The 12,586-nt window shown below is 47.3% G+C and overlaps 1 protein-coding gene across 6 annotated transcripts in view; it reads left to right on the plus strand.

Moving 5' to 3' along the window:
* The first annotated feature begins 5,162 nt into the window (after positions 1-5,162).
* Positions 5,163-12,586, plus strand: part of pipox (pipecolic acid oxidase) — a 41,888-nt gene continuing 34,464 nt past the window's right edge. For 3 of the 6 annotated variants that reach the window (XM_029171486.3, XM_055514225.1, XM_055514227.1), the window contains exon 1: positions 5,223-5,518. In XM_029171486.3, coding sequence (XP_029027319.1) covers positions 5,408-5,518 — 111 coding nt within the window. In that variant the 5' untranslated portion in view covers positions 5,223-5,407. Of the gene's footprint in view, positions 5,519-12,586 lie in introns of all 6 variants that reach the window. The other 3 variants (XM_029171485.3, XM_055514226.1, XM_029171484.3) reach the window with 2 other exon arrangements.

Consider the following 12,586-nt stretch of genomic DNA (forward strand, 5'->3'; position numbering starts at 1 on the left):
ATAGGGGGTTTTACAAACCACTGGGTTAATTAATAGGATTGCGCTAGGGGGCAGTAATGTAACGTTAAGGTCGCCGGCCACCGTTAAACAACACAGAAGAAGAGCGGCTTAGCTTTGACCTGGAAAATGACAGGTGTCGTGCCAAAAAGTGACTGTCTGCCAGAAATCGATTTCCGCACGCGGGAGCGCGCACCGCCTCGTTGAGGCGTTTAGCTCGGTTTGTGTAGGACTACAGCTGTTTATTACGGTTTCAAACGGCCATAACTTAAAATAAATAAATATGATCCGCTACACGCTTTCTAGTGGACGTAGTGACGCCACGTCTTTTAGATTTCGTGTAAACGACGGAAATAATCGTCGTAATTCTCTTTACAGCGATCGTAGATCGTGACTGTTTAACTCTATGACATGACGCTAGGACTCAGATCTACGACCCAATGTTGCTGCAACATGTTTGTTCTTCACATTTTGTGTCTGATTGAAACTGCGCGAGTGACCACCGAGTTGTTTCATCACTTTTAATATTTTCATGAGGCCAGTTAAACCAGTAAGATGCTTTCATGTTGCCAAAACGTGATTATTAGAGCCAAAGCTTTTGGTCAGAAGCTTAATTATGTCTTATTTTAAATACACTTAGCTCTGCTTTGTTATATTTACAGATGTAATACACCAAGACCAGTAGAACCAGTAGCATGCTGGTTTTATGTTGCAACAAAGTGATTAAAGCCAATATCTGTTTACTGAAAGCTTCTTTCTCCCTTATTTTAAGTTCATGGAGCGCTGCTGGATTATAATAATAGATTTAATACGCATCCAGTACATCGAATCACTTTCCACACCTGTCTGAGACCAGTTAAACCAGTAATATGCTGTGTTCACGTTGCCAAAAAGTGATTACAGCCAATATCATTTGATAAGAAGCCTATTTCTGCCTCATTTTAACTTCATCAATCTCTTCTTGGTTATATCAACAGATTTAATAAACATTCAGTTCACTTGATCACTGCCTGTACCTCTCTGAGACCAGTACAACCAGTAAAATGCTGTTTCCACATTGCCAAAAAGTGATTTATGCCAATATATTTTGACAAGAAGCCTATTTCTGTCTCATTTTAAGTCAATTCAATTTTATTTATATAGCGCCAAATCACAACAGGGGGGAGAGAAGCACAACTAGTGGAGAGAAAAGAGACAAGGTTAGTTAAACATGGGACAATGATGGGAGGTTATGGGACAGAGGAGGTAGAAGGAAACAGAGGAGCTCAGTGTATAAATTAAGTCCCCCAGCAGTCTATGTCTATTGCAGCTTAACTAAGAGATGGTTCCTGTGAATAACAATAATTGCCAGTGACCTGAACCATCTCTAACTATAAGCTTTATCAAAAAGGAAGGTTTTAAGCCTAATCTTAAAGGTGGGTAGTGTGTCAGCTTCTCGAACCTGAAGAGGGAGCTGGTTCCAGAGGAGAGGAGCTTGGTAGCTAAAAGCTCTGCCCCCTGTTCTACATTTAAAGATTCTAGGAACCACAAGTAGCCCAGCGCTCTGAGAACGAAGTGTTCTGCTGGGAGCATAAGGAACTATGAGGTCTTTAAGATAAGAAGAAGCTTTATCATTGAGTACTTTGTAGGTGAGTAGGAGAATTTTAAATTCTATCCTACATTTTACAGGCAGCCAGTGCAGAGAAGCTAATGTAGGAGAAATGTGATCTCTCTTTCTAAGTCCTGTCAGAACTCTGGCTGCAGCATTTTGAATAAGCTGTAGGCTTTTTAAGGAGCTGTTAGGACATCCTATGAGTAAGCAGTTACAGTAGTCCAGCCTAGAGGTAACAAATGCATGGATCAGTTTCTCTGCATCGCTCTGAGAGAGGATGCTTCTGATTTTAACTATATTTCTAAGGTGGAAGTAGGCGGTTCTGGAGATTTGTTGAATGTATGATGTAAAAGAGAGATCCTGGTCAAAGATGACACCAAGGTTCCTCACAGTAGAATCTGAAGCTAATGTTATGCCCTCCAGGGTGGCTATCTGACTCAATAGTGTCTCTCTCAGATTTTTAGGCCCAACAATAAGAATCTCGGTTTTATCTGAGTTTAGTTGAAGGAAGTTTTGGGACATCCAGGTTTTGATGTCTTTTAAACAACCCTGAATTTTTAATGGTTGATCTGTTTCATTTGGTTCCAAGGACATATATAGCTGAGTATCATCTGCGTAACAATGAAAATTAATAGAATGCTTTCTAATAATCTCACCTAGAGGAGACATGTATAGGCTAAACAGAATTGGACCCAGCACAGAACCCTGTGGTACTCCATAGCTAATCCTTGTGCATGTGGAGAATTCATCATTAAAATGAACAAACTGGAATCTGTTCAACAAATAGGATTTAAACCATCCCAATGCTGTTCCTTTAATCCCGATTCTATGTTCTAGTGTCTGTAATAGAATGTTATGATCAATTGTATCAAATGCAGCACTAAGATCTAACAGGACAAGGACAGAAACTAGACCATTGTCTGAAGCTAACAGAAGATCATTAGTGACTCTAACCAGAGCTGTTTCTGTGCTATGATGTTTTCTAAATCCTGACTGAAAATCTTCATACAGGTTATTCACTCTCAGGTGGTCAGATAATTGTTTAGCCACGTTTTTTTCCAGAATCTTGGAAATAAAGGGTAAATTTGAAATGGGCCTATAGTTGGCTAGTTGACCAGGGTCAAGGGTTGGTTTTTTCAATAGAGGTTTGACCACAGCCACCTTAAAAGCCTGTGGTACATAGCCTAGTTGTAAAGATTGGTTGATTTGATTTAATATGGACGAGCTGATTAAAGGTAGAACTTCTTTGAGTAATCTGGTTGGGATTGGATCTAAAAGAGTGGATTATTGAGGTTAACTCCATATGAGTTATGGGGAAGAAGCTGTCTAGGTAAGACAGAGGATTTAATAAATTTAAAGTTGATGGATCTAGACAGTGCTTTCTGTCATTTGCAAGAAGTCGCTGCTGAATGTTTTTTCTAATGATGATAATTTTATTAGTAAAGTAGTTCATAAAGTCATTGCTGCTGAGATTTAAGGGGATAGTAAACTCAATACAGCTATGACTCTTTGTCAGCCTGGCTACAGTGCTGAAAAGAAACCTGGGGTTGTTTTTGTTTGTTCCTCAATTAGGGAGGAATAATATGTTTTTCTAGCAGCACAAAGTGCTTTTTTATATTTCATTAGACTGTCCTTCCATGCAATGCAGTTTACATTTATTTTGTTGAAACGCCACTGTCTTTCTAGTTGTCTAGTCCTTTGCTTTAGGCTGCGGATCTCTGAGTTATACCACGGAGATAACCTCCTCTGATCGCAGCAATGGAGCTGCTCTGCTACTTACGAGACCCCGACCCAGAATCAGGTCGTCTGCGAGTGATTTAGCACCGCGTCGTTCACAAACATGCTGTGCGAGATAGGATTGGGGGCGACCGTTTTTAGGCCGCGCCCCGGCCCCAGTCACGAACGGCTCTCCTCACCGGCATGCGCCGGCTACCCGAGACCAACCAAAGTTCCGCGGCGTTAGGGTATCGTCACTTCTAGGGGGGATTCTGACTTAGAGGCGTTCAGTCATAATCCCACAGATGGTAGCTTCGCCCCATTGGCTCCCCAGCCAAGCACACACACCAAATGTCTGAACCTGCGGTTCCTCTCGTACTGAGCAGGATTACTATTGCAACAACACATCATCAGTAGGGTAAAACTAACCTGTCTCACGACGGTCAGTGGAGCTCCCCTTGTTAATAATAACAAATTCAAATTAACTTGACCACTATCTGTACCTGTCTAAGACCAACCAGTAAGAATCTGTTTCCACATTGCCAAAAAGTGATTCATGCCAATATTTTTTGACAATAAGCTTCTTTCTGTGTCATTTTAAGTCCACATAGCTCTTTTTGATTATATTAACAGATTTAAGTTCACTTGACCACAGTCTGCACCTGTGAGGTAGAATCACTTTTTGGCAACATGATAACAAGCCTTTTCTTGGTTCTACTGATTTCAGACTGTTAGAAGAAGTGATCAGATGGACTGGATGTTAACTAAATCTTCAGTTTGATCCAGTAGAACACATCTAAAGTTAAAATGAGGCAGAATAATTTTGTCATCAAAACAGAGAGGCTTGAATCACTTTTTGGCAATGTGAAGACAGCAACTTACTGGTTCTACTGGCCTCAGACAGGTACAGACAGAGGTCAAGTCAACTTAAATCTGTTAAATATTATTAAGAGGAGCTCCATGACTTAAAATGAGGCAGAAATAGGCTTCTTGTCAAAAGATATTGGCATGAATCAATTTTTGGCAAATTAAAACGACCATCTAACTGGTTGTACTGGTCTCAGACAGGTACAAACAGCAGTCAAGTGAATTTGAATTTGTTAATATTAAAAAGGAGAGGTCAACTGACGTAAAATGAGGCAGAAATAGTCTTCTTGTCAAAATATATTCGCATAAATCACTTTTTGGCAATGTGGAAACAGCATTTTACTGGTTGTACTGGTCTCAGAGAGGTACAGACAGTGATCAAGTGAACTGGATGTTTATTAAATCTGTTGATATAACCAAGAAGAGATTGATGAAGTTAAAATGAGGCAGAAATAGGCTAACAGTAAACAGATATTGGCTTTAATCACTTTGTGGCAACATAAAACCAGCATGCTACTGGTTCTACTGGTCTTGGTGTATTACATCTGTAAATATAACAAAGCAGAGCTAAGTGTATTTAAAATAAGACATAATTAAGCTTCTGACCAAAAGCTTTGGCTCTAATAATCACGTTTTGGCAACATGAAAGCATCTTACTGGTTTAACTGGTCCCATACAGGAAGTTAAAAGTGGTGAAACAACTCGGTGGTCACTCGCGCAGTTTCAATCAGACACAAAATGTGAAGAACAAACATGTTGCAGCAACATTGGGTCGTAGATCTGAGTCCTAGCGTCATGTCATAGAGTTAAACAGTCACGATCTACGATCGCTGTAAAGAGAATTACGACGATTATTTCCGTCGTTTACACGAAATCTAAAAGACGTGGCGTCACTACGTCCACTAGAAAACGTGTAGCGGATCATATTTATTTATTTTAAGTTATGGCCGTTTGAAACCGTAATAAACAGCTGTAGTCCTACACAAACCGAGCTAAACGCCTCAACGAGGCGGTGCGCGCTCCCGCGTGCGGAAATCGATTTCTGGCAGACAGTCACTTTTTGGCACGACACCTGTCCACTCGGGGCGGAGCAAAAACACTGCTGGGTGTTTAATGTGCACTATTTGAGTAAGTGTGCAATTTAAATCGGAACCGTGCTTGGGTTTTGGCTGACGACATTCCACAAGTCCGCACTCGGGAACTTCTTGCTTTGCGTTTCCAGCACACGGCTACAGGATGGCAGCTGTACAAGAATACGACTGCATTGTAATCGGTGCTGGAGTCCAGGGCTCCTTCACCGCCCATCAGCTCGCTAAAAATAACAAGAACACTCTTCTGCTGGAACAGGTGAGTCACGATAGGAGACGGCGAATGTTGACACTTGTTTTGTGTTCCGGTACAATTTGACCGATCTCAACATATTACTCCTATGAAAAACTAGTTAACTTTTTTCGACTGACCTCGGATTTTATGACTTTCTACACAAGGAGTATTTCAGTACACACAACAAATTGTTTTAATTTCGATCCATTTCTTGTGTGTTATTTAACTTTTGTACATCATTATAAATGACAGCGGGGACGGGAACCCTTGCGTAATAGAGTCTCTCCCACGGGACCAACATCACACACAGACAGTTGCAACATTGTTTATAGCCTTAAATAAAATTTAAAATTAAAAATATATTTGATCATTTTGATGAGGAGGAAAGAGGCTTTTGCACGTTAACAGGTTACTGGCACAGCATTTGAAAGGAAGACAGCTCGATGGCCCATCATGTTTTCAACATCTTTGAGATTTGAAGACATGGAAAAACAAGCATAATGTGTCATAAATGCAGTGCACATACTGTATTTGCAAATCACAACATCCTGCAACATGTGTATGAGAAAAAGGCAGCTGATGTTTTAATTTCTTTTTCTTTTTCGGGCAAAATTACATCTATTTTATTTTTTTATACGAAAGTCTTGGGGTCTGTACGATCTACAATATCGTAGGGCCAATATTCTATGGTTTTGACACTGCCGTTCATCATGTTTTTACATTGATTTGATTGATGTGCACATCACCAGAAACTGTTTTCACTCATAGCTGGTTGGGTCCTCCCCTCTGTCAATCACATCAGCAGCCCTGCTCATTGGTGTGATGATCTGCTCGTGTTTCTTTGCACAGTTGCACCATTTATCCACCATTGAGGATAAACATAATGAGTCCAGAGCACAGAGCAAACTAGTAAAAGACTCTGGTGCTGTAGTGACTGTGAGTAAACCAAGCAGCTTAATCGGCCTGTCTGTCAGTTGGGTGCTACGTTTCCGGAATGGATTCAAAAAAAGAAAATGCACAAAGCGCCAATCCAAGCCTTCTAAAAAAACATGTGCGTAAAAGCGCTCAGAGTGGAGGAAAAGGTTGCAAAATCACGATCTTGTCTAGAGCTTTGAAGCAATTTGAGCCGGGGGAGGCCCACTTTGTCAGGTCGGCCCTGAAAACACATACAAAGAATGAAGTTTCTAGCTCCAAAAATGAATACAGGAATTGTTTAATTCAAATAACTAAGCCTGTGTAAGCAGCAACTTCCTCCAAATGACAGTAAGCACTGTCTAGATCCATCAACTTTAAATTTACCAAATCAGGCATAACTCACATAGAGTTAACCTCAATAATCAACTCTTCCAAGTCGTCCACTTGTCTTTTAGATCCAATCCCAACGAGATTACTCAAAGAGGTTCTACCTTTAATCAGCTTATCCATATTAAATCAAATCAACCAATCTTTACATTTAGGCTATGTCCCACAGGCTTTTAAGGTGTCTGTGGTCAAACCTTTAGTAAAAAAAAAACTAACCTGGACCCTGGAGAACTAGCCAACTATAGGCCCATTTCAAATTTACCCTTTATTTCCAAGACTTTTGAAGAAATAGTGGCTAAACAATTATCTGATCACCTTTAGTGGGAATAACCTGTACGAAGATTTTCAGTCAGGATTTAGAAAACATCAGAGCAGAAACAGCTCTGGTTAGAGTCACTAATGATCTTCTGTTAGCTTCAGACAATGGTCTAGTTTCTGTCCTTGTCCTGTTAGATCTTAGTGCTGCATTTGATAAAATTGATCATAACCTTCTATTATAGAGACTGGAACATAGAATCGGAATTAAAGAAACAGCACTGGGATGGTTTAAGTCCTATTTGTTGAACACATTCCAGTTTGTTCATGTTAACGACAAAGTTAGTGTAGTTAGTGTAGTGTAGTGGAGCGCTACTGTAGGGGTAGTCTGTGTTAGCACTAAGCTTGTCTTGTTTGTGAGGCTGTGTGTTTGTGTTCACTGGGTGCTTGTCTTGTTTTCGTGCTTGTACAACTTGTTTAGTTTGTCTGTGTGTGTGTAACCAGTTCGAGTTCAGTGCCATGGATCCAGCTAGACCTGATCTGTCCCCACACTTTTTGATGCGCTACGGGGTCATTTTGAAAGCAGCCACTGAAGCTCCTAGGCCGGAGGCCAGGTTAGTAGCAGTCGAGCTGCTGGATGACATTTGGTGGGAGGAACCCTGGTTGTTTGAGTTCCCGGGTGTGGCAAAGCTGTAGGTTGAGGTGGGTGCGATGCGCGATGAGCTACAACGCGCACTATTTCGCCCCCCTCTTCCAGACTCGGGGTTTCGTTTTTGTACCGGGCCCTCAGACTTCCATGGACAGTCGCTCATCTCCAGCTCGTGGGTTGGCGCAAAGATGGGCGTCCCTGATTCGGCTCGCACAACAAACTTCACTGCGTCTGTTGCACAGCCCCCGAGACGTCAGCGTTCAAGGCGGAGGACGCTGCGCTTGACGAGACAGCAATGGAGGGCTGCTGTTCTCGCTCCTCCAGACCGGCACTTGGAGGACCAAGTGTCGGAGCCCGCTGGCCGTCGGCCGGCAACCGTGTCAGCGGGAGACCCTCTTACCCCGCGCTCTTGGGAGGGAGCACTGGATGGGGAGTCACAGCGTGAGGATGCCGCTGTTCAGACTCCTACACCTGCACCAAGGCACTTCAACGAGGAAGCGTCGACGGGTGCAGATCGGCAGTTCACTACTGCTGTGCCAACTCCACGGTCCCAGCGTTTGGAGGAGACGCAGGGCATGGAAATACAGCGGGGCAGTCCCGTTGCACAACATCGGGTTCTGGTTTCGGCCCCTCGGCGTGGAACGTCAATGCCGCAGCCGAACTTCCCAGTACCTGCACCACGGTGCCATAAGGTGGTGGCGCCGTTCAGTGCGATTCAGCGCGACAGCACATCAGCTGTTGCCTTCACCTCTTCATGTTTGGCTGCGGTTCCGGCTCCACGTCTAGTTTCGTCTCTGGTTCCGGTTCCGGCTCCACGTCTGGTTTTGTCTCCGGTTCCGGCTCCACGTCTGGCTTCGTCTTTGGCTCCGGTTCCGGCTCCACGTCTGGCTTCGTCTTTGGCTCCGGTTCCGGCTCCACGTCTGGTTTCGTCTCTGGCTCCGGTTCCGGCTCCACGTCTGGTTTTGTCTCCGGTTCCGGCTCCACGTCTGGCTTCGTCTTTGGCTCCGGTTCCGGCTCCACGTCTGGCTTCGTCTTTGGCTCCGGTTCCGGCTCCACGTCTGGTTTCGTCTCTGGCTCCGGTTCCGGCTCCACGTCTGGTTTCGTCTCCGGTTCCGGCTCCACGTCTGCCCTCGTCTTTGGCTCCGGTTCCGGCTCCACGTCTGCCCTCGTCTTTGGCTCCGGTTCCGGCTCCACGTCTGCCCTCGTCTTTGGCTCCGGTTCCGGCTCCATGTCTGCCCTCTAAGAAGGGCGCTTATCTGAGGGTGGGGCTGCTTCTTGTTTCCCCGAGGGCAGCACCACGTAAGGTTCCTGTCGCCAAGCCACGTTTGACCCTTGAGGTTCCTGGTGGTCCAGTGGAGGCCACGTGTCGTCGCGGTAGTCCAGGGAGGACGCCGCTGGTTCCAGTTTGTCGTCGCGGTGGTCCAAAGAGGACGCCGTTGGTTCCTGTTCGTCGCGGTGGTCCAAAGAGGACGCTGTTGGTTCCTGTTCGTCGCGGTGGTACAAAGAGGACGCCGTTGGTTCCTGTTCGTCGCGGTGGTCCAGGGAGGACGCCGCTGGTTCCCGTTTGTCGTCGCGGTGGTCCAAAGAGGACGCCGTTGGTTCCTGTTCGTCGCGGTGGTACAAAGAGGACGCCGTTGGTTCCTGTTCGTCGCGGTGGTCCAAAGAGGACGCCGTTGGTTCCTGTTCGTCGCGGTGGTCCAGGGAGGACGCCGCTGGTTCCCGTTTGTCGTCGCGGTGGTCCAGGGAGGACGCCGCTGGTTCCCGTTTGTCGTCGCGGTGGTCCAAGGAGGACGCCGCTGGTTCCCGTTTGTCGTCGCGGTGGTCCAGGGAGGACGCTGCTGGTTCCCGTTTGTCGTCGCGGTGGTCCAGGGAGGACGCCGCTGGTTCCCGTTCGTCGGCGCAGTGGTCCAGGGAGGACGCTGCTGGTTCCCGTTTGTCGTCGCGGTGGTCCAAGGAGGACGCCGCTGGTTCCCGTTCGTCGTCTTGGTGGTCCACAAGGGGCCTTAGGGCTCATGGGGGCTATGCCACCGGACTGGTCGCCTTGCCGCCATAATCACCCGCTGCTACGCTGGCTCTGCCTCTACCGTCGACGCCCACCCAGGGAGCTGGGCCCGTGTTCAGGGGCACCAGGAGTGCCAGTTGACTCCCAGCGGCTGCTGGGTTGGACCCTGCCTCGTTGGCACCCACCATGAGACTGGTGGAGGACTCGTTATCTGTGGACTACCTCAGTTTGTTTTGGGACTTGTTTAACTATTGGGAGTTACGTTAGTGGGGTTATGTTTTGATCAAACAAGTGTATGTGATGTTATGGGTTTTTTTTGTTTGTTTTGGAGTGTTTACGGTTTGGTTGGTTCATGTCTGTTGCTGGTTCTTGGGTGTTCTTGTCTTCTGTGTTTTGGTTTTGTTTGTCCCGCCTCCTCGCCTCCGCCCGCCCGGCTCGTCTAGTTCGTGCAGGTTCGCCGTCTGGGAGCCGGCTTTGAGAGGGGGGCTCTGTTGTGAGTCAGCTTCCAGACAGCCAGAGGGCACTCTGGCTCACGTGGCATTAAGGCCCTCTTGGTTGGTTCTTTGTTTTTTCATTTCCTGTCATGTCATGTCCTGTTATTAGGTTCATTAGAATCACCTGTTTTAGTAAGTATTTAAGTTTCTGGTTTGGGTACAGTCTTTGTTGGTGCATTACTCGTTACGTGTTACTCGTTACTTGTTACTGGTTATGGGTTACTTGTTACGTGTTGCAGTGTCGTCGTGCTCTTGTGCTCTGTCCAGGTTTGTGTGTTTGTTCACTGTTTGTGTTGGATACTGTTGTTTGCATGTTTTGTGTTTTAGTATGGCTACTTAGTTTCCTGCTCTGCAGTGATCTTTAGTTACCTGTGAGTTATATGTGTTAGTTTGCATTTTTTGTTTCTGGCTTATCCTGCAGTCGCAGCGTCCTTAGTTTGTATTGTTCTCAGTCTGTATGTTCTATTTATTTATTAAATCACTTATTGTCAGTCCTGTCTGTGGGTCGTGCATTTGGGTCCTCCCTCCAGTTTAGTTTGAAGGCCTTTGTAGCCTGTTCCCCACTCATAGTGAGTGTGTTTTAAAATACAGTTCAGTCCAGTTTGACCCTCGCCGGTAACAGAATGCACCAACCATTTGGACCCAGCCAACCCTGTCCTTTTTGTTTTTCCCCGGTTAGTGTAGTGGAGCGCTACTGTAGGGGTAGTCTGTGTTAGCACTATAGCTTGTCTTGTTTGTGAGGCTGTATGTTTGTGTTCACTGGGTGCTTGTCTTGTTTTCGTGCTTGTACAACTTGTTTAGTTTGTCTGTGTGTGTGTGTGACCAGTTCAAGTTCAGTGCCATGGATCCAGCTAGACCAGATCTGTCCCCACACTTTTTGATGCGCTACGGGGTCATTTTGAAAGCAGCCACTGAAGCTCCTAGGCCGGAGGCCAGGTTAGTAGCAGTCGAGCTGCTGGATGACATTTTGTGGGAGGAACCCTGGTTGTTTGAGTTCCCGGGTGTGGCAAAGCTGTGGGTTGAGGTGGGTGCGATGCGCGATGAGCTACAACGCGCACTATTTCGCCCCCCTCTTCCAGACTCGGGGTTTCGTTTTTGTACCCGGCCCCCAGACTTCCATGGACAGTCGCTCATCTCCAGCTCGTGGGTTGGCACGAAGATGGGCGTCCCTGATTCGGCTCGCACAACGAACTTCACTGCGTCTGTTGCACAGCCCCCGAGACGTCAGCGTTCAAGGCGGAGGACGCTGCGCTCGACGAGACAGCAATGGAGGGCTGCTGTTCTCGCTCCTCTAGACCGGCACTTGGAGGACCAAGTGTCGGAGCCCGCTGGCCGTCGGCCGGCAACCGTGTCAGCGGGAGACCCTCTTACCCCGCGCTCTTGGGAGGGAGCACTGGATGGGGAGTCACAGCGGGAGGATGCCGCTGTTCAGACTCCTACACCTGCACCAAGGCACTTCAACGAGGAAGCGTCGACGGGTGCAGATCGGCAGTTCACTACTGCTGTGCCAACTCCACGGTCCCAGCGTTTGGAGGAGACGCAGGGCATGGAAATACAGCGGGGCAGTCCCGTTGCACAACATCGGGTTCTGGTTTCGGCCCCTCGGCGTGGAACGTCAACGCCGCAGACGAACTTCCCAGTACCTGCACCACGGTGCCATAAGGTGGTGGCGCCGTTCAGTGCGATTCAGCGCGACAGCACATCAGCTGTTGCCTTCACCTCTTCATGTTTGGCTCCGGTTCCGGCTCTACGTCTGGTTTTGTCTCCGGTTCCGGCTCCACGTCTGGCTTCGTCTTTGGCTCCGGTTCCGGCTCCACGTCTGGTTTCGTCTCTGGCTCCGGTTCCGGCTCCACGTCTGGCTTCGTCTCTGGCTCCGGTTCCGGCTCCACGTCTGGTTTCGTCTCCGGTTCCGGCTCCACGTCTGGCTTCGTCTCCGGTTCCGGCTCCACGTCTGCCCTCGTCTTTGGCTCCGGTTCCGGCTCCACGTCTGCCCTCGTCTTTGGCTCCGGTTCCGGCTCCATGTCTGCCCTCTAAGAAGGGCGCTTATCTGAGGGTGGGGCTGCTTCTTGTTTCCCCGAGGGCAGCACCACGTAAGGTTCCTGTCGCCAAGCCACGTTTGACCCTTGAGGTTCCTGGTGGTCCAGTGGAGGCCACGTGTCGTCGCGGTAGTCCAGGGAGGACGCCGCTGGTTCCCGTTTGTCGTCGCGGTGGTCCAAAGAGGACGCCGTTGGTTCCTGTTCGTCGCGGTGGTCCAAAGAGGACGCTGTTGGTTCCTGTTCGTCGCGGTGGTACAAAGAGGACGCTGTTGGTTCCTGTTCGTCGCGGTGGTACAAAGAGGACGCCGTTGGTTCCTGTTCGTCGCGGTGGTCCAAAGAGGACGTTGTTGGTTC

The sequence above is a fragment of the Betta splendens genome, chromosome 13 (assembly GCF_900634795.4).
Source record: "Betta splendens chromosome 13, fBetSpl5.4, whole genome shotgun sequence".
NCBI lineage: Eukaryota > Metazoa > Chordata > Actinopteri > Anabantiformes > Osphronemidae > Betta > Betta splendens.